The sequence below is a fragment of the Podarcis bocagei genome (assembly GCF_964188305.1).
Source record: "Podarcis bocagei genome assembly, chromosome: 7".
In the NCBI taxonomy this organism is placed as follows: Eukaryota; Metazoa; Chordata; class Lepidosauria; order Squamata; family Lacertidae; genus Podarcis; species Podarcis bocagei.
In genome coordinates, this window is record NC_138132.1 from 17628603 (window position 1) to 17648452 (window position 19850).

A 19850-nucleotide genomic window follows, 5' to 3' on the forward strand; every position below is an offset into this window, starting at 1 on the left:
ACAGACTTTCCTATCGGGCCTATTGCTGTGCTGTATCTCTTTGGTTAACAATCGCGCACACTGCCCTCAGTTAAGACAGTTTTGGGACCGCAAAGTTTCAAAACCATGTGCGTGCCCTGAATGGGGGGCCAGTGCATAGATATGGGCTCATCTGTCAGTTTTTGGTGTCTCACCACATCACCGCTATGCCTTACGTGGACACCCTGACCTTGCCATACCCACACTGGTGTGTTCCCACAGCTGCCACCAGGTGTCACTGTAGCTTTGAAATCCATACAAAAGCTGAGGTGAAGTTTGAAAATGTTGAGTAAATCAGTTCACACACATGCATCCTTAATAGGCATATTGGGGAAATAGGAAAAGCCGAAGGCTGCCGAGAGTAGCCCAATGTCTCCAAGGCAAACAGCCAGATTGGGCCTCATTGTTTCATGGGGAAACCTTATGGTGCAGATCAGAGGCAGGATTGAGCCTTTAGGAGACAGTGTGTGGGCATGTCCACTTGTAGATTCTGTCCTATACCTCATATCTTCTTCTTTTTTCTTTTTTTGTCCTGTCCCCCACACTTCCCAGAGATAACTGTGGCCTGATCCACAGAAGAATTAAGCAGAGGCAGATTTAGGGCAGTGTTACTGGTTCCCCCACATGAAGCACTGAGCCCAGGGGGTGCAAAAACCACCCCAGAAATTTATAAAGGAATGTGTCAAAGAACACGCCATAATCCCCCCTCCCCCCAAAATTCCTGTTAAATATAATTGTTTAATTAAGAATGTGTATTGCTGAAAAGGTGTAACATGGGGAAATGCCACTGGAGTATACTAAGTGATATCTGAACTCCTTGATGCATTGATAATTAACTGTTATTGTTCTCTGATAGTTCTGACATGAGTGTTTAACCTTAGATCACATAAGAGGCTATTGAATTGCAAATTCTCAATCTTGGAAGGGTGGTGGCTGAGTCTGTTTCTCAGGCTCTGTGGGAGTAAGGATGTGTAAACGAGTCCCCTGAAGGGAGAGGAAATGGCTCCAGGCCATTGATATCTCGCTTTATCACTACCCCAAGGAGTCTCAAAGCGGCTAACATTCTCCTTTCCCTTCCTCCCCCACAACAAACACTCTGTGAGGTGAGTGGGGCTGAGAGACTTCAGAGAAGTGTGACTAGCCCAAGGTCACCCAGCAGCTGCATGTGGAGGACGGGGAAGCGAACCCGGTTCACCAGATTACGAGTCTACCGCTCTTAACCACTACACCACACTGGCACTGTTTGGAATTATCTTTCCCCCCCTAAGATGCTGAACCTGTGCTGGACTTGTGCAAGATATTTTGTGGAATTATTTTGATATATCATTTACTGTTTTTCTGTTCTGTTTTGAAGAAAGTTCTGCAAATAGAGTTTTGAGTAATATCTGATGGGTCTGGACAATGTTTCGTTCCAAAAGGAGTCAGTTTTTATGCATCCAGTTGCTTCAAGCTGCACAATAATATCTGCAATAAAGCTGCCCCCCCCCCCCCAGACTGCTGAGATTTTCCCCGGGTGGCTGGGCTACAAGAGCTGCAACCACGTCAGTCTTGGGCTGCAAATCGCCCCTCCTCCATCTCCACCCACCTCTGGTTCAGATATTTTAGCCTTGCACAGGGTGCTACATTGTCAAAGTCCGCCCCAGGAGAATGGAAAAAGTTAGGTGTTAGAAGATTAAAAAACAGAGAGAAAGAGATGCACACACAAGTGTTTGCATTCCATGTTAGCATCTTTACCAAATCTAAATTTTATAGCAGTGGGTTTGTATGGAACAAATTTTCAAAGTAAATGCATCAAAATTAAGGGACCAAAGTTCGGGCTCATTGACACCTACCTCTCTCCCTTGCACTGTCACTCTCCCCAGGTAAACACATTCTTTACCACCAAATTGGAATTGTTTTCAGCAGCAAAGAGTGGGGTTTTCATGGGGAAAGTGCTGGGGCAAAAATAAACAAGCAAATAAAGTCCTTGGACTCGGACCCGGAAAGCCCGGACCTGTGCCTAGAAATACAGAACACAGGACCCTTAGTCCCCACGTGGATGTTCGTTTCAATGGTTCAGCTCTCAGTAAAAAATAATAATAGCTGAATGTCACACTTGGGGTTTGAAGAAGTAGGCTGACCTCCTGGCCCTTTCCTGTTACAGTAAATTTCGGATCTTGTGATTTTGCTTTATGTTGGGATTCCCTGTTCACACCATTGTGGATTCAGGCAGGAAGCTCTTTGCGTATGGTTGTTCTTGCTTGGTTTTCTTTCTTGCACTCTGCATACTTAATTTTAAAAAATTAAATAAATAATATTTTTTTTTAAAAAAAGGGAAAAAAAGTGCATTCTGATATAACAAGATTTTTTGGATATTCCTTCCAGGGTATTTCTTCGGCGATGGTGGGGAGAAAAAACTCCATCAGAATCCTTAAATGTGGACATTCTTGATTGGTGCAAGTCCGATGTGCTTCCACACTCTTCTATGTGACCAAGATCAGGCGACGTTGTTTTGGCTTGAGGTCATCATGCGTGCTGGTGTTTCCCTCAAGGTCTATCAGGATGAACAGGAGTACTGTTTGAGGCAGGGTGGGTGGGTGGGATTGGGGAGAACACAAGTTGTTGATAGACTTAATTTATTATTTTATTAATCATCAGCATTTCTAAGCAAGAGACCAAACAGGGACCCCCCCCCCCAAAAAAAATCATAAAACCAAACACTACCTTAAAATGACTCCAGGAATAAGAAGCACATTGCCACGGGTCTGAAGTTCAGCAAAGAGGGCTCTGTCTCTAATGTCAGGTGGGAGGGAGTTCCACAGGTTTCGGCCCACAACACTGAATACATCGTTTGCACTTAGTGTCAAGCTGTATATCTGAGCCATGTCAGCCATGGCAGAGACTCCTCAAAGATCTTAGTGATCAGGCAGGGGTATAAGGGTTTGGGTGATCCCTAACATATACTATACAGGGACGCGGACTTATAAAAAATATTGGGGGGGGGGCCCAGGAAAGCTCATGAATAATAAATAAGCTCATGAATATGCAAATAAAGTGGCGCCGCCTCCTCGTGAGCGAATAGGGGAGAGCGTGCTGCGCCTATTAATCAGCTCCGGAACAGCTGATATGTGGGAAACGTGGGGCTAGCCGGAGAAGAGAGGGCGAGCCCCCTCCGCTCCGGCCCTAAATAGGGCAAGCCACACCCCCCCAGCCAGCCGATTGGTACCCGGTCGTTCTCGCGGGGGCTGAAACTGCCAGGAGGAAGGAAATTCCCCCCGGCAGTGCCTTGGCAGTGGCGGTGGTGCTGCGAAGCAGCGAGGCAGGAGCCCCCGCCCCCGGGGATTCCCTAATCTCGCAGGGGACGGCCGGGGCTCTCCGACTAGGGCGCGCGGCTGGCTGGCTGGCTGGCGAGGGAGCAGGTGGGGAGGAGGTGGGGGACGGCGGCGGCGCTCTGCTGGAAGGGCGCCCGAGATTATTGGGGGGGCTGAGCCCCCCAAATAATTTTTTGAGGGGGCTCGAGCCCCCTCAGGCCCCATGGAGTCTGCGCCTATGATACTATACCCAAGATGCTAGATGATTTACAAGATGTAAATCAGTTCAAGTGTCTTGAAGCAGGCCTGGTCATCTATGCACAGCTAGTGCAAGCTTTTGAGCACTAGAGCAATGCGCTGACGGTCATCAGCCCCCATCGACGCATGCAAGGCCAGCTCTATCATCCTGAGGCAAAAGGAGGCAATTGCCTAGGGTGGTGGGCATGGCTGGGTGTGAATTTGGCCCCAGGCTCTCCACTCACTCGCTGGCTCTCCCAGATTGTGCACGTGGCCAGGGCTGGCCCAAGGCGTTTTGGTACCTGAGGCAAACCTGAGGTGCCCTCCGCCCCCAGCCAGGGAAGAAGGAGTGAGTGAAGATTCACATCAAGAACAAGGGAGAAACAAAGGATACAAGGATAAGAGGAGACCAGCCACACCGCCTATTCATCAAGAGTGGCAGCAAATCTGGCCTCCAAGGAGCGTGCCACAGCTGTTGCTGCCACCGTGTTCCTTGGTGGTTGGATCTGCTGCCCCAGTGGATCCTGTTGCTCGAAGCGGTCGCCTAAACTTGCTTCATGGATGTGCTGGCTCTGCACACGTCTCTCCAGAACCAACCCCTGTCCTCTTCCCCACTGCCCTGGCTCCTGCTTGGTCGTTCCCCTTGTTAACACTTTTGCAGCCACTAACATGTGGGTACCATTTGCCATGCCTTCAGCTTCAGGCTCCTCCTCCCCTCTGGCTCGCTCTGAGGCAAGGCTGGGGTCCTTCAGAGCAAGGCGGTTTGCGCAGGTCGGTCCAGGAGAGTGCCTGCTGCTGCTGCTGCAGTTTTGTTGCCGTGGCTCATGAAAATTCATGCCTATGCTTTTAAGCTGTTAAATATTTTAAAAGAATTTCTAGCCCCCTGGGATGCCAGCTCCTTCCCAATATTTTTGGGTTGGGGCCGAGTCCCTTCAACATCTAGAAAGCACAGCGGCAAAATGCAGAGCCAAGCATAGCGTGGCTTCAGCAGCCGGCTCCTCCTCTTTTCTCCTCTCCCTCCCTTCTGTCTCTATCCTCCTTTCTGCATCCCCTGTATATCAGGGCACAAAAGGAAAACTCACTGTTTGACAGGAACAGAAAGCTGGCCAAGCAGCCTATCCCAAAGGACCAGGAGAGATACTTTGGAGAGGTCGTATGAGGGATTGGGCTGCCCAAGGTGCTGTTGGGTGAGATTGACGTGCCGTACAACACCATGGTGACCAGTGAAATGATTCCTGTGGGTACGAAAAAAGAGCACTCAGCAGAAAGCCCTGACAAAAGCCCTTCTCCTGCAGGGAGTTGCCGTACCCTGCAGTATGCTATTCGATGCACCCTCGGCCCACATTTAACATTTCACTCAAACAAAAAGGGAAACCCCAGGCCTGGAGGCCAACAGCATCCCTCCAGGCGCCCCTCCATCTGCCCCCCCCCAGGCCACCCCTTACTGACGCTGCTTCGCACCCCCCTTGAATGCAATTGCCTGGCTGGAATGCAGTTTTGAACTCTGACCGTGCTTCTTGCTCGCCTGGCTGGAGGATAGAGAATTGTGAGGGCGGATCTACACTCATGGTTTATAACGCTAAGGAAGCATTAAGGAATCGGTTTCATAATGCAGATGGACACATTATGTTCTGCCTTTAACGTTCATAATGCGTCATTGAAATGTGACACCAGAGGGCAGTGCCCACCACTGGCATGGGGTTCCTGGAAGACTGCCCAGAAGCATTGGAGCTGTGGTCCCTTTGCCCCCCCATAAAATATTGGAGGGGGACAGTCCCCCCCCCAAATAAGTTGGTAGCCATTGCCATTCAAATGATGAGTGTATATATATCTTGTGATTGATTTTGCGGGCAAGGCTTACCTGCCCTCCCAGCAATACTTTGGACCTCAGTGGCCTTTGAACTGAAAAAAAGTTCTCTATCTCCTTGTTTCCGCTACAATAATTCTTTGCTTTCCCTCTGTCTGCTAATATCCTATTTGTATAAATTTCCTAATAGCCTAACTGCAACATCCTACTTACACTCTCACTAGCAGATCAAGTAAGGGGAGTCAAGCTGCGAACAAGCTAGACGTTTGCAACTTTTCCTCCCCTCTTTGCCTGCTGAAGAGGCTGGTGAAACTCTAAAGCCTTACTTGGGTGTTATATAAACTGGGAAATAAAACATAGAATCATGGAATTGTAGAATTGGAAGGGACTATGAGGGCCATCTAATCCAACCCTCTGCAATGAAGGAATATTTTGTCCAATGTGAGGCTGGAACCAATGGGCCAGAGACATTAGCCCTATCACATCCAAGGCTATGGGGAGTGCAGCAATTACGAGGCAATAAAACTGGGAGGGTCATCCCAGCACTGAATAATACTCACTTACTTAACAGGGGAGCTGTAAAGATCACAATAATGCAACGTGGGCATAGTAGAACTGAAGTATTACACAAATGCTAAGGGCAAATAATCAGCCTTGCAGAGAGAGCGGTACCTGTGCATAAATTGGTGACAGCTGGCCACCTGGATATCCTTAAGCTGGTGCTGGACAGCAGTGTGCAGGCAGCTGCCACCAAGCCAAGGAATGTGCTGATTGACATCAAGATTCTGATGACAAGGAGGATGTCTGGGGAGAATCAAAGGTGAGTGATGCTGAAAGACAGATGTGTGAGAGAATCGGTTCTTAGCATTACAGAACAGTAGGGAACGGGGGGGGGGGGTCATTCAAATTTATTTGCATCTTAATGAGGAGCTCCCTCACGCACACTCCTCAAGCCAGCGTGGAATCTGAAACACAGCTGTCCTTTACAATCCCCACGCCTGTGAATTTTGCAGCACAGTTCTGCAGCCAAAGAATGAGCACAGAAAAGCATTTTTTTAAGGGAGATTGTGCAAGTACACAGGTGCCAGGGCTGGAGTCAGCCAAGCACGTCAGCAGGAAGGGGCAGAGTCAATTGTCAGTGAAGTTAACTCTTTATTCAAGGAAACGGCAGACAACTCAGCAACCCTTCCCAGCAGGTCTCGCCTCTATGGACAGTTGCCAGGGCTGAAGGGCCCTGCCTTTCACCCTTTCTAAGGCTCCTCTTTCCCCAGATGTTTTCCAAGCTGTCTCAAACTGTGTCTGCACACCTCTGGCCACTGTTTTGCTCTCATTATTCTGCATGTTCTTGGAGACCGGGGGGGGGTGTGATAGGGGCTTGCTGCAGCAGGAGAGGGCAATTCCTGGGATTCTTCAGCAGCCTTGGAGTCTGAACTTCTGCTTGTCACAGACTCTCCCTGCTCACTAAACCCTGTTGTCCCCCTCAGCATCCAGCCCCTTCTCCCAGTTCCCTCCCTCTGACCTTTCCCCAGTGTTCCACCACTAACCTCCTGGCTCTGAGCACTCCTCCTCTGGAGTTTCCCTTGGGAATTCCCTGGCTGAAGCCTCCAACCACTCCTCATCTTCCAGCCACTCCCTGACAATGGTGTTGGCCCAAGAAATTTTGCTACCTGAGGCAAAGGACAAGATGGCATCCCGCTCCTGTGTGCCAATCAGGCGGGCACCTCAATCTTCCTTCAACACTGGTAATAGGAAAGTGTTCCTCAGTACCCCTTAGGGAAGAGCGGTCCAACTTTTCATACCAAGTGGGCCACAAGGGTACTTCAGACCTGCAGGCCACACACTGCCGTATCACACGGCGGGTGGACTAATTGTGGTACCAGGCTTTGGGAAGGAATTGGGAGACACTGGCAGGGTCCTAGAGACCTCCCACCTTGTTCCCAAAGTGGGGAAAACACTAAGCCAAGGGCATCAACTTGCGCCACATTGCATGCGCTGCAGCAGCACCTGGGGCCCCCATTATTATGATATCTGGCAAGCAAGCAGCCTGTTAAGCAGTAAGGACTCTTCATCAGTTTATTTACAAGAAAAACACATCCAGAGCATGGCGTTCTGCCTGCTCTCATTAACCTTAGTTGCTCAGTCTGACTCATTGTCCCTCCCCCAAAAGGAAGGATGCCAAAATCCCTTTCTTCTCCTTCCCTTCTGTTGCTCTCTGATTCTTTCCAACCTCCTCATATGGGGACTGCACGGCCAGCCTATCTCTTCCCCAGAAGATGCACCCTCCGACTCTGGCTTATCTGCTGGTTGCCTGGCAACACTTGGGCCGACTTCCAGCTCTTCCTCTCTTTGGGAGCTAACAGCTTGTTCTCTGGGAAGGAGGGGGGGGCAGGCTGTCTTCTCTAAACTCTGACAGACAGCTCTCATCCCCAGAGGCAGCCCCTTGCTCACTCAGCTCAATTTCTGAGGCTGACTCTTCCGTTGCGCTCGGGGGGGGGCACATTCCTGACACCCATGAGGCCTCAGATGTGACATTTGGTGCTTTGCAAGGCACCGGAAGTCGCATTGGACACCCCAAGGTGTGGATGTTGAACACCCACAATAGTTTGTGGGTGCTCAGGCACCCAAGGCCGTTTATAGTTGGTGCCGGTAAACTAAGCTTTTGCCGGCCTGCCAAAACAGGCCTTCAGGACTGCATAGTGGACCACCCTGACTTAGGGGGTGCAGGAGCACCCGTAGCCCCACCCTACATCACTTTCCCACTCCACCTCCTCCCTTGCCATTCACTGGTAGGGTTGGACCTGGCAACACATTTCCCCAATCCTTGACATGGGTTGCCGAAATTCAAAGACCAACCCCCAGGTTCACTGCTGGGGTGGGGAAAGATGGAGGGAGGCAGGGAGGGAAGGGGGCTGCCTTACTTGAGTTCAGCCTAATTCTCTTGCATCTTCTGTTTATGCATATGTTCCAGAGGCCCAAATTGGTGACGAAATCCTTGTGGATGATCTCAACCCAGGACGGAGAGAGAAGACTGATAAACAAACCGACCAGGCCAACGCAGCTGAATATTCTGATGAAGAACTTGTACCGGAAGGACAAATGGCTATCTTCAGAAAGGTGGCCTTCTGCCGGGAAGTGGAATGGGAAAGGGTGATGGAAGTGAGATGTTTTAACAAGCCAGAAGCACCAGCATCCATAAAACGTGGTTCGTGAAAACATTAAATTCCAAACATCCACATCAAAAACACAAGCAGGCAGCAGTATTCTAAATAGTGTGCTAACATCCAATGCCAGCATAGAATCCTGTGCTAGGATGTTAGGCACCAGGCACCTTCATTATGGAAAAGAAGAGTCTTGCATCCTCTCTGGAAAGGTCTGCTCATATGATGACAATGATGATGTTCTATTTTTGACAGTGTGACTTGTGAACTGCTCTGGAATTTGTAAATATAAATTGAACTCAAAAAAAAAATCAAAAAAATCTGTAGGGTCACCAGCCTCATATAACCAGCATGCTTGAGCAAAGGATCCAAGCTGCATACCCGATCCTTCACAGGGAGCGTAACCCTATCAAGAGCAAGCAACTTCCCATTCATCTGGTCTAGGGAACCACCCAGTAATGGCGCCTCAGTCTTATCTGGATTGAGCTTCAGTTTATTGGCTCTCATCCAGTCCATTACCAAGGCAAGACAAGGGTCCAAGTACCTGCAGATGTAAAGGATAAGCAGAGCTGTATGTCATCAGCATATTGCTGGCAACATACTCCATAGCTCCAGATGACCCCACTTAACAGTTTCATGTAGATGTTAAAGAGCAAATGACCACTCAAGTAAGACCAGAACCACCACCAAGCAGTGGCTCCCAACCCTAACTCAGACAGTTGCTCCAGAAGCCATTGAGAGGTCTGATGAGAATTAACAGGAACACATCTCCCCTGTCTCTCTCCCAAGAGACTTTATCATACAGGGCAAACAAAGCAGTTTCTGTGTCTAAACCAGGCCTAAATCTCAACTGAAGTAGATCTAGAAAATCAGTTTCCTCCAAGAGCTCCCAGATGTAGTCCCTGACCATCTGCTCGTTTCTGTTCCATGGCTCTGGCCTCAGGTTGCTGCTGGTGAGGCGCTGAAACTGCTAACCCTCTATCTGGGCTGCTTCCTCCTGCTGTCTTCCACCAAGCTTTCATCCAAGCTTAAGGGGGCCTACAACAAGAGCCTCATTTCCCCATAGACAATTCTCCAGGGACCACATAGAAAAAGGTGGACAGGAAATGAGGCAAAAGTGGGCAAAGCAACAGGTATTGTACTTAACTCTTTATAGGAGGCTGCGCTGCAGTCACCCAAGTCAGTGGTTTGCATATATACAAAGGCCATTTTCCTCTCTCCAGACAAACAAGAGGCATGGTCCCAGCTGAAGAGCACATTCCAGCCAGGCAAAAGCACTCAAGGACGGGCTGTAGATTAATGGCAGGATATCTGCTATGCATACATAAGTGCTACTTCCCAGGGTTCTTTGGGGGGGAGCCATTGCTGTTTAAAGTGTCATGGCACTGCTTTAAATGTATAACGCAGATGAAGTCATAGAGATAGGATAGACAGACAGACAGACAGACAGACAGACAGTGGCACCCTGCCCAGGGAGCACCCTCCCATCAAATGTCAAGGAGATAAAGAGCTACACAACTTTTAGAAGACATCTGAAGGCAGCCCTGTATTGGGAAGTTTTTAATGTTTAGCTTTTTAATTATGTTTTTTTATATGCTGGAAGCTGCCCAGAGTGGCTGGGGAAACCCAGGCAGATGAGTGGGGTATAAATAAAAAAAATTATTATTATATCATAAGATCTATTTCTTTCTACACTTCTGTATCTAACTCATATTAAATAGTAGGCACATTAAATAAATGGAGATGTCTCCGTCAAAATCTTTTGTGCTGTTCATACTTACTTTTCCTCGAAAAATGCATCTTTAAGCGGTGGGAAAGAGTCACAAACACAGCAGAGGCACTGTCAAGAGGCACAACCAAAGGAAACTTGGGTTCAGCTTTCAGCAGAGAGATTTTAGCACTGGATAAAAACAGAGCAGAGGCCAAAGCTTTTCTTCCTGTGCAGATGATGAGTCCAGAATGAAGACAGAGCAAGGACTTCCTTCTCCTACCCTCGCTCTGACATCACCATCCTGAAGCCAATTCTCATGCATAGTGGATTTTTGAGACGATATTTACCTTTTCCCACCTGTGGCAGTTGGTATTCCCTGCTGTAGGGGTACCTGGGAAGACCTCTATGGGTACACGTGTGCCCATGGGCACCACATTGGCGACCAATGTAGAGGAGGCTATTCTAAAATAGTATCTATCTTTGTCATATATCTGTTTCCAGCTGTGGCTATTTTTCTGGTTCCTCTCCACTTACCAGTCCTCTGTTTCCCATGTACGTGAATTAGGCTTGCTTCTTAGATGCTTGCTTTCACCCTCTGGGGTCAGCAGTTCCTCTGGCCACAGCAACAAGCTCAGTGGGACGCACCCCTTCTTCCATAGAACATCCCCAGCTCAGCTCAGCTTTCTGGAATCTCCTAACCAGGTTCCAAATGTCTGTAACTGCCATAGAACCTTCTTCACCCACCTGGCTCTCAGAAGAACTTCTCTCCACAAGAGTAGGGGTGGGAGTCAGCGGCCCAGTTTTGACCCTCCAGACCTCCTTATATGCCCCTGGGGACTCTTTCCCGACCACACTCCCTCCTCAGCCCCCTCCCCACACCCAGACCCAACCCTCAATATGACAGCTTTGCAGGGGAGGCTGGCCCAGTTGGGTAAATGGGCCACCGCCCTGCCAATGTCAGTGTGCCCTCAGCCAGTCCCCGCCTGTCTACCTTTGTATTTGCAACCAGTTCAGGTGGGTGGAACTGCCTGTCAGCTTCCTCCCCCTCAAGCTCACTGTTGCCCTTGTAGAACTTAGCAGGCAGAAGAACCGGAGCAAAATTAGAGTGAGTTGGCTCTGGCTGTCATTGGTTCTGGCGCCAACTAATGTTGGTCTCCTTGCCTTCCGCCCTATTAGACCCCATGGGCACCAGCCGGCTCTGTGTTTTAGTGGTGGGTGGGTGATGGAGCACATTGTGAATGAGGATCAAGCTTGGCTCCCATCGGTGGTGTCAAAACCGAAAACATGTGATGCCATATCTCAACCTCGCTTCATATGGCCAGGAAATTCTCTCCATGGTGGTCTCATGCCACACCACATGTTCTGTAATGGTAGACATTACCAAGGGAAAGAGAGACTAGAGCCATAGCCTATGGCAATGATGTCCAGGTGTCCTACTTTTCATCGGACGGTCCTCCATTTGAAGGTGCCGTCTATTTGAAGGACTGCCCAACCCAAGTCTGGTTTAGAGATAAACCATCAAAAGGGGGAGATGCAGGAAAGGCCTTGAAGTTTCAGACTGAGCAGGCACACAGATCACCTGGTCTTACTCACTGCAATAGGACGCACTGTGACTCTACTTAATTGATAGCCATGATCTCTAAGTTCGCAGCTGTACATATAAATTGGTGTGTGCCAGATTTCTGCCAATTTGTGTCCTCATTTGTCCTGGTGATACATTTCCTTTTTCGGGGGTGATCTGCGAAGATGAGCAGGCAAACGAATCCCCTGATGCTATGGGCGACATGGTTAGGTCCTGTAATGAGTGTTGCCAGAGCAGATATAGGGACAGAGTTGGCATTATTTGTGTCCATGGCCACTTAGATCCCTGGTCTAAGTAACGTAAGCATATGATTGCTTGATAAGCTTTATTATCCCCACATTGCCAGGGTGGGTGACAGCAAACAAAAAACGTGATTTTAGAATGGATAAAAATCACTGCAATTTTAAAACACACAATACCGTTCCAGGATGGAACACAACAACATAAATTCAGGTGGGTCATGAAAAACAAAATATTAATTTTTAAACGGTTCATCTTAAGCATGTGCCAAAAACTGTATCCTGAAGCTGCTAGATGCCCCTCCAATAAGGGGGAATTCCACAATATAGGGGCTGTCATGGAGGATGTCCTCTTTGGGCTGCTATTCTCTGCCCTTCTGAGGGTGATGCAACCACCAACTAAGCTCCCACTGCAGAGCTTAATGCCTGAGACAGTCAGTAAGGGATGGATATGGCCAGTGTGATATAGTGGTTAAGAGCGATAGACTCGCAATCTGGGGAACTGGGTTCGCATCTCTGCTCCTCCACATGCAGCTGCTGGGTGACCTTGGGCCAGTCACACTTCTTTGAAGTCTCTCAGCCCCCTCACCTCACAGAGTGTTTGTTGTGGGGGAGGAAGGGAAAGGAGAATGTTAGCTGCTTTGAGACTCCTTCGGGTAGTGATAAAGCAGGATATCAAATCCAAAGTCTCTCTTAATTGCTACTTCAGATGTAACAAATGCACCAGCTGAACAGCTCCTATGGCTCGTGAGGCCTTTACAAGCACTCCCCAGACACCTGCGAGCATATATTCACAACAGGAAATACTGGGAACCTGCCTGGTCCTTAAAACAGAAACCTGAGTTTCCTGCTGGTCTTCTCTGTGAGACCAGAAACTGAGTTTTTCGAGATAGTGGATTATGCATCCAGCTCCATGTTTTTACGCTTTTGCAGAATTGCAGCAGCTTTGTAATCAAGTGGTTTATAAATGCATATAAACAAATAAATAGGTGGAGGTCACTTGGCACCATGTAGCTGTATGATGGCCACTGGGCTTGTGGAATAGCAGAATAATATAACATAAATATTAAAAAAAATGACTTCAGTTGTTTTCATGGAAGCTGGGGAACACCAGGAATAAGCAGGAAGAGAGGTGATGTGTGGAATGCAGTGGTGGGCTTCTTCAAATTTCAGCAGCGCCAAATGCAACACCAAAATTCAGAGTCCCCTGCCTCTCGCCTTCCATTCTAAGTCATTGTTGCGGCACCCCCTGTGGCACCTTCTCGGCTCAGCACCCAGTGTGGCAGAACCAGTTGTGCTCCCCTAAATCCGCTTCTGCGGAATGTGTGTGACATCACTGGAAACATCACAAAAGCAGGCGTGGAAACTTCAGGTGGTGGTCGCTAGGTGACCAGCACAGAGTGAAGGAGGCCTCAAACCAGTTTTTTATTCTCTGATGCCTAAGGTCCATAACAACTCCTGGCAGAGATGATAGTGACTAAGAAGTGTTTGACAATACATAGGATCCAAAGATCTATTGCCAGATTACCTGCTTTGTTGCCCCTGGTAAGGACACAGTAGGCAAGGCTCGGACACAAACCAACGGTTCCTTTATCGTTCATGTATTCTTTCTTCCACCTCTTGCTTCCTTTCGATCTCGCCTCCCTTCTCTTTCTCTCACCACCCTCTCATTCTTCCTATGGGGTCAGGAGTGAGGGACCTTTGGCACTCTGGATGTTGCTGAACAGCCATCACCCCTGGTCATGGGCCACACTTGCTGGGGCTGATGGGAGTTATAGTTCAGCAACTTCTGGAAAATGAAATGTTGCCCACACCTGTACTGCAGCTCTCAAGAGACACGTGTCTGAAATACAAAGTTGGAAAGGGCTATAGTAAGGATGCAACAGCAGCAGAGGGATATCATCATCATCTTGATATCCCTTCTTTATTCAGAAGGGACTCAAGGTGACTTACAGATAAAATAGAAACAGTTGAAAGCATATATTAAAAACAGTCATTCAGTCTGTCAGTCAGTCAGTCAACAAATTATTATTATTATTATTATTATTATTATTATTATTATTATTATTAGCCGCCCATCTGACTGGGTTGTCCCAGCCACTCTGTTTTGTTTTGTTTTTAATTTATTTATTTGGTTTTTGAAATTACAGTTTTACAATCACATATCCCACATACAACTTAAAAACAAGATTCCAAAGAATCTCCTGAACTTCCTTCCTCCGCTTTGTGGGTCCTGTTGTTAGTCATTTCCTCCTGCACCTTTTATAATAATCCAAATCTTTTACATCTCCATTATATCTAAAATTCACAATTAATCTACAAGTGTTATTCCAATCCTACTAACAATTTTAACGGTTTACAATGGTTTTATAAATTATAAATTTCCCCCATTCTTTCTTAAAATTTTGGTCTTCCTGATTTCTGATTCTTCAAGTCATTTTTGCCATTTCGGCATAATCCATCAACTTTATCTGCCAGAGTGGCCCTAGCCACTCTGGCTGCCTCCCATCAAAATTATAAATGCTCTCCATCATTGTACCAACCACCACCATGAAAGCCTTACTGTTCTCTTAGGATGGCTTGATGTGGGCTTTCCTCTTTCCTCAGATCCTTGCCAAGATATGCTCGGCATCCTTCTACAGAAGCACCTACTGCACCTTGTGCTTTATCAACTTCATGCTGCTCGTGAATGTCATGGCAACTCCCTTATGGCTCCGACATGACTATGTGGACGGCTATTTTGTTTTCGGATTGTGGGCCATATGCAACCATCAGCTAGAGTGTGACGACGTTTTTCTCCCCGTCAATGGTGAGAGACACAAGACAGGTTTCCATTTTCTTGAGTCCCAGGACAAATGAGTTAGGAATGATCGGGGCTGTATACATTCTGTTCCATGGTAAATTGCAGGGGATTGAGGATGTGCTATTCACAAGAAACTGGCTATCGTGCTATAATAGTACTGATGCTCTTTGAGCTGGGGGTGGGGGGAGGTTTGCTGTGTTTTTGGACCTTCCTTGGGGGGGTGGTGGCTACAGGGTCTCTCATTATTAGCTCCTGCCATTCAGAATTTACCAGTACGGTCATACCTCGGGTTACAGATGCTTCAGGTTGTGTTTTTTCAGGTTGCTGATCACCGAAACCTGGAAGCACCGGAACGGGTTACTTCTGGGTTTTGGCAGTCGTGCATGCGCAGAAGTGCTAAATTGCGCTTTGCGCATGTGCAGATGCACTGAATCGCAACCTACGTGTGCGCAGATGCACCGCTGCGGGTTGCGGACGCTGCGGGTTGCGAACGTGCATCCTGCATGGATCACATTCACAGCCCGAGCGTCCACTGTACACAACATGATATGTGAAATGAACCAGTGAGAGAGCTTCATAGCTGAGTGTTAACTTGAACCCTCACCTGTCCACTCCTAGGCTATGTTCACACCACACATTAAACATACTATGACACCAGACTTCCCAAGTGCCCCCATTTTCCAGGGACAGTCCCAGGTTTATAGAAACCATCCCAGGTTCTGATTTGATCCCTGAATATCCCGCTTAGGATATCCCCATTTTCATCAGAGAAGTGTTGGAGGGTACGGAATAGGATATCCCTATTTTCATTGGAGAAAAGTTTGGAGGGAACATCTCTCTTTCCATTGGAGAAGTGTTGGAGGGTATCTGACGCCACTTTAAACAGTGATAACTTCCCCCAAAGAATTCTGGGAGCTCCAGTTTGTTAAGGGTGTTTAGAGTTGTCAGGAGAGACCCCTATTCCCCTCACCAAACTATAATTCCTGGATTTCCCTGGGCAGAGCAATTGCTCTGGGAATTGTAGTTTTGTGAGGGGAATAAGTGTCTCCTAACATCTTTTAGCACCCTTAACAAACAATGGCTCCCAAAATTATCTCCCAGAAGCCATCACTGTTTATGATACCGCTTTAAATGTGTGCTTTGCATGTGGCCTAAAGCACTGCACCACTCCAACTCTAAGTAACCTGATATGGTATAATGCAGCTTTATATATCATTAATTCTTTTCCACTCTTTTCACTTCCTCTAGAATATCTGCATGTGGTCCGTCTCCTTTTGATACTAGCCTTAATCAGCGATTTCATTGCCCTTTTTTTGTCATGGGAGTTTCTTGCTCAGGTCATGAGAAAGGTGGTATCCGAAAGCCTGCTTTCTTCTGTGGCCCACTTCAGCGCAGGTATTGTGTAAGCCATAATAGCAATATATGATAGAACAGCACTCCTGACCCCCACCCCCCACCCCTGAACCAGCTAAAAATCACAGAGCAGTGAGCCTTGGAAGAGTGTTGATTCAGGATTGGAGAGAAAGGACCAGCTGTGAGCACTGCAAAAGGGAGCAAATGCGAAAGGGGACAGGAATCCTGTGCCATACGGTGAGGCCTCCTCCCTGAGTGATAGTCTTTCTCTAGAGCAGGTGTGAGGAGCCTTTGTCCTTCCAGATACTGCTGAACTACAACTAACAGCCCCAGCAGTCATGACCAATGGGCAGGGATGATGAGAACTGCAGTTTGGCAACATCTGGGTGGAGGGAGCAAAGGTTCCCCTCACCTGGCTTGGAAAGCGGGAGGCCAGTAGCCTCTAAATTCCCAGGGCTCATGAAGGCCGTTATGTCAAGCAAATTGGCTTTATAAATAACTGAACACTACTTTGATAGGGGTTGTCCCTAGTTTAAGCCCCCCCCCATCTCTGTCTCTCTCTCTCTCTCTCTCTCTCTCTCTCTCTCTCTCTCTCTGTGTGTGTGTGTGTGTGTGTGTGTGTGTTTGTGAATTCAACTTGTTTTTATTATTGCTTGTTAGCCGCCCTGAGCCCGGCCTTGGCTGGGGTGGGGTATAAATAAAAGTTGTTATTATTATTATTATTATTATTATTATTATTATTATTATTATTATTATTATTTAAAGAAGTTGGAATAAGAAGGTCAAAAGTAAAAATGCATCTTTAAAAAAGAAAATAGTCCATACAATTCATTTCCTTTCTCTGTTTAAGCCCCAGCTTTGTACACCGAATGGGGGCAGATATAAAAAATACATCTGTATGCACATGTCTGTATGTTACGTCTCCTGGTCAGATATCTTTGAAGCCCTTTCACTTCCCCCCAACCTATGTGAAGACCTTGGGTTTCCTATTTCAGTCAGAAACTCATGCATGTGAGTGAACAAGGCCAGGCTGAGCTGGTCATTTCTTGTGTCAAGTGCCTTCCTCCTCCTCCTCCTCTTCCCTTTATCACTGACAGGGATGCCCAGAGTAGCTGGGGCAACACAGCCAGATGGGCAGGGTTTAAATAAGAAAGTTGTTGTTGTTGTTGTTGTTGTTGTTGTTGTTGTTGTTGTTGTTGTTGTTGTATGTGTATTGCTCATGCAATCATATTCATGTCTGCTGAGAATAAAGCCTACTAAGGTCCATGGGACTTACTTTCAAGGAAGTGAGAGTAGGGCAGGGGTCAAGTATCTGTGTCCACACATTGTTGGACTCCAGCTCCCATCAGCCCCAGCCAGCATAGCCAGTGGTTGATGGAAGTTGCAGTCCAGAAACATCTGGAGGGCCCAAGGTTGCTCAGACATGGAGTATAGGGCTGACTAAGTGTGATTTTAAGTTGATCTTGGGTATTTGAAAGCTTTATGTCGACTATTGATGGATATGTATGTTTAAGGTGTCCATACCAGATAATTCTGAAAATAAAATTAAGGCATCCAGAAGAAGAGAGAAAGGAGAATGGGATCACCACAAAGTCTTCTTTCGTCCTCCTTCTGCCTGCAGGTTTCTTTCTGCTCTGTTCTTTAGTGGTTACATACTGCAAGCTTGCAATTGAGGTTGATTCAGATGGGACTCATGCAGCACCATACCTGGGATTCTTCGCAGGGTGCTTTGCCTGTTTTCTGTGTTTCCTCTTAGGTAAGTACAGGCCATACACAGGAGTGGCTCTCCCATGCAGTGGGCACCCCACAGGTGGCAAAGAAATGGCAGTTACCCTGCAAGATCTCACAAGCCTGCTGCCATTGTTGTCATTGTGGGAGCTGCCGTGACACCCAGGTAAAGGGGGCAGCAGTGGGAGCAACAGAAGAAGAAGAAGAAGAAGAAGAAGAAGAAGAAGAAGAAGAAGAAGAAGAAGAAGAAGAGTAGTAGTAGTAGTAGTAGTAGTAGTAGTAGTAGTAGTAGTTTGGATTTGATATCCCACTTTATCACTACCTGAAGGAGTCTCAAAGTGGCTAACATTCTCCTTTCCCTTCTTCCCCCACAACAAACACTCAGTGAGGTGAGTGGGGCTGAGAGACTTCAGAGAAGTGTGACTAGCCCAAGGTCACCCAGCAGCTGCATGTGGAGGAGTGGGGAAGCGAACCCGGTTCACCTGATTACGAGTCTACCGCTCTTAACCACTACACCACACTGGCTGCACCTTCCCATTTCACATTAGGTGGCAAAACAGGGCACTCCAACCCTGCCCAGGCACCTTACTTTTCAGAGAGCAACCCACTACTTGAAGAGTTGACTGGCACAAACCCACTTTTAAGATTAGGAGCCGTCAGAAGGGAGAGCTGCAGGAAACTTGGCGTTGCCCACCAGCAATGAGTAGCACAGCAGCCATGGCACTCCTAGGAGCTGAGGTCCCTTCAACCCACCCCCACAATAAAATACTTGAGGAATCCAGGCCCCTGCAAAGTTGGTGGCCATTGCCATTCAAACGGTGTGTCATCTTGTGATTGATTATGTGGGGTGGGGCTTACCTGGGCACCCCCTTATTTTATTCAAGTTGGGACCCCTGGTTGCAACACCTGTTCAGCACACTGAGTGTAGTTTGTTAAGGGTGCTGGGAGTTGAAAGGAGACCCTTGCACAGTGCTGCAATTCCCAGAGTTCTCTGGGAAGAGGGGTGGGCTGTTAAGCCACTCTGAGAATTGTAGCTCTGACGTCTTTGCTTGCTAAATAAATCAAAATCCTATAGCTGAAATGCTAAAATTATTGTTATTACTTGCTTAGTGGATTCTGAACTAGTCTTGTCAGACTAGTGATGGCTTCTTTTATTTTCTACTCTCCCTGCACCCAGGAACCCTGAGTCTTCTGCAGCACAGGAGGTGGTTCTTTGGAAATAAAATAATGAAGATCTAAATAACACCAGCCGTGGGTTCAAAGGGCATTACTGTTGGATCACATGCTATCTCCTGTGCAGTCTTTGGGCTGTACCCATCATTGCAGGCATTCTTCTCCATAAGCCACATACCAGTTCCTGGAGCCTGTCTAGAAAATGGAAATTCTGTGAGGTGATGTCACTTAATAGAGTCACTGGAGATGTTGAAGGACTTCAGCAAGATACACATAGCAGCATTAAAAATAAACTGTTTGTCAAATGGATGTTTCTCAATCTGATATGTAATGCTAAGCACACTCACTTTATTATTCAGTTTCTCATGGCTAGTTTTGTCTCTGCGTTAATGTTATTCAAAAGCCCACACCTCTCCAAATGTTCACTTCTGGCTAGGGATGAGGGAGAAAGTCAGTTCAGTTGTCAGCATGAGCAATTCACTTTCCAAATCAGTACATGAACTGAAACACAGCTATCCTTTGAAATTTGTGCTTCTCTGAAGTTTGTAATATGACTCCAAACCCACAACAATGGGTACAGAAGTGTGTGTGTGTAGAGGGGCAAAGTGTGCATCAAAATGCTTATGTTAGGTAGAATGGCAGAAGAACATGTATTACATAGCGGGGAGCTGCTTGAAATAATGTTAATAATTTGGCAAAATTGCAACTACGAAGAAACTATGAAGCAAACAATTTTCAGGAGGATTTCCCA

General features: G+C 47.3%; 2 protein-coding genes across 4 annotated transcripts; one reads left to right on the plus strand and one right to left on the minus strand.

Moving 5' to 3' along the window:
- Positions 1–1726: 1726 nt before the first annotated feature.
- On the minus strand, positions 1727–12800 carry LOC308590138 (uncharacterized protein). Of its 3 annotated transcripts, XM_081199871.1 has the most exons (7): positions 10756–12800; positions 10292–10350; positions 8271–8474; positions 6897–7019; positions 6025–6156; positions 4628–4780; positions 1727–2572 (listed from the first exon to the last, which is right to left on the minus strand). In XM_081199871.1, exons 2-7 carry the CDS (start codon positions 10308–10310, stop codon positions 2481–2483), a joined length of 723 nt encoding a protein of 240 aa, XP_081055997.1. In that variant the 5' UTR covers positions 10311–10350; positions 10756–12800; the 3' UTR covers positions 1727–2480. The 3 variants fall into 3 exon arrangements, 2 of the variants coding, with proteins under 2 accessions (XP_081055997.1, XP_081055998.1); XR_014009695.1 differs by lacking the exon at positions 6897–7019 and having other exon boundaries at positions 6025–6182; positions 10756–12792; XM_081199872.1 differs by lacking the exon at positions 6897–7019 and having other exon boundaries at positions 10756–12784.
- A 607-nt stretch (positions 12801–13407) lies between these two features.
- Positions 13408–19405, plus strand: LOC308590149 (uncharacterized protein). Its single transcript, XM_081199909.1, has 5 exons — positions 13408–13587; positions 14650–14851; positions 16094–16240; positions 17820–17954; positions 19104–19405. Exons 1-5 carry the CDS (start codon positions 13510–13512, stop codon positions 19163–19165), a joined length of 624 nt encoding a protein of 207 aa, XP_081056035.1. The 5' UTR covers positions 13408–13509; the 3' UTR covers positions 19166–19405.
- The last annotated feature ends 445 nt before the right edge of the window (positions 19406–19850 follow it).

Excerpts from the sequence above, each read along its gene's own strand:
- LOC308590149 (XM_081199909.1), top strand. The coding sequence starts at position 13,510 with ATGATAGTGACTAAGAAGTGTTTGACAATACATAGGATCCAAAGATCT. Across the intron at positions 14,852-16,093 it reads CGTTTTTCTCCCCGTCAATG|AATATCTGCATGTGGTCCGT; the intron begins GTGAGAGACACA and ends CACTTCCTCTAG. Across the intron at positions 16,241-17,819 it reads TGTGGCCCACTTCAGCGCAG|GTTTCTTTCTGCTCTGTTCT; the intron begins GTATTGTGTAAG and ends TTCTGCCTGCAG.
- LOC308590138 (XM_081199871.1), bottom strand. Across the intron at positions 7,020-8,270 it reads GAGAATTAGGCTGAACTCAA|GTAGCAAAATTTCTTGGGCC; the intron begins GTAAGGCAGCCC and ends CCTTTGCCTCAG. Across the intron at positions 2,573-4,627 it reads CTTTCTGTTCCTGTCAAACA|TACTCCTGTTCATCCTGATA; the intron begins GTGAGTTTTCCT and ends TGCCTCAAACAG.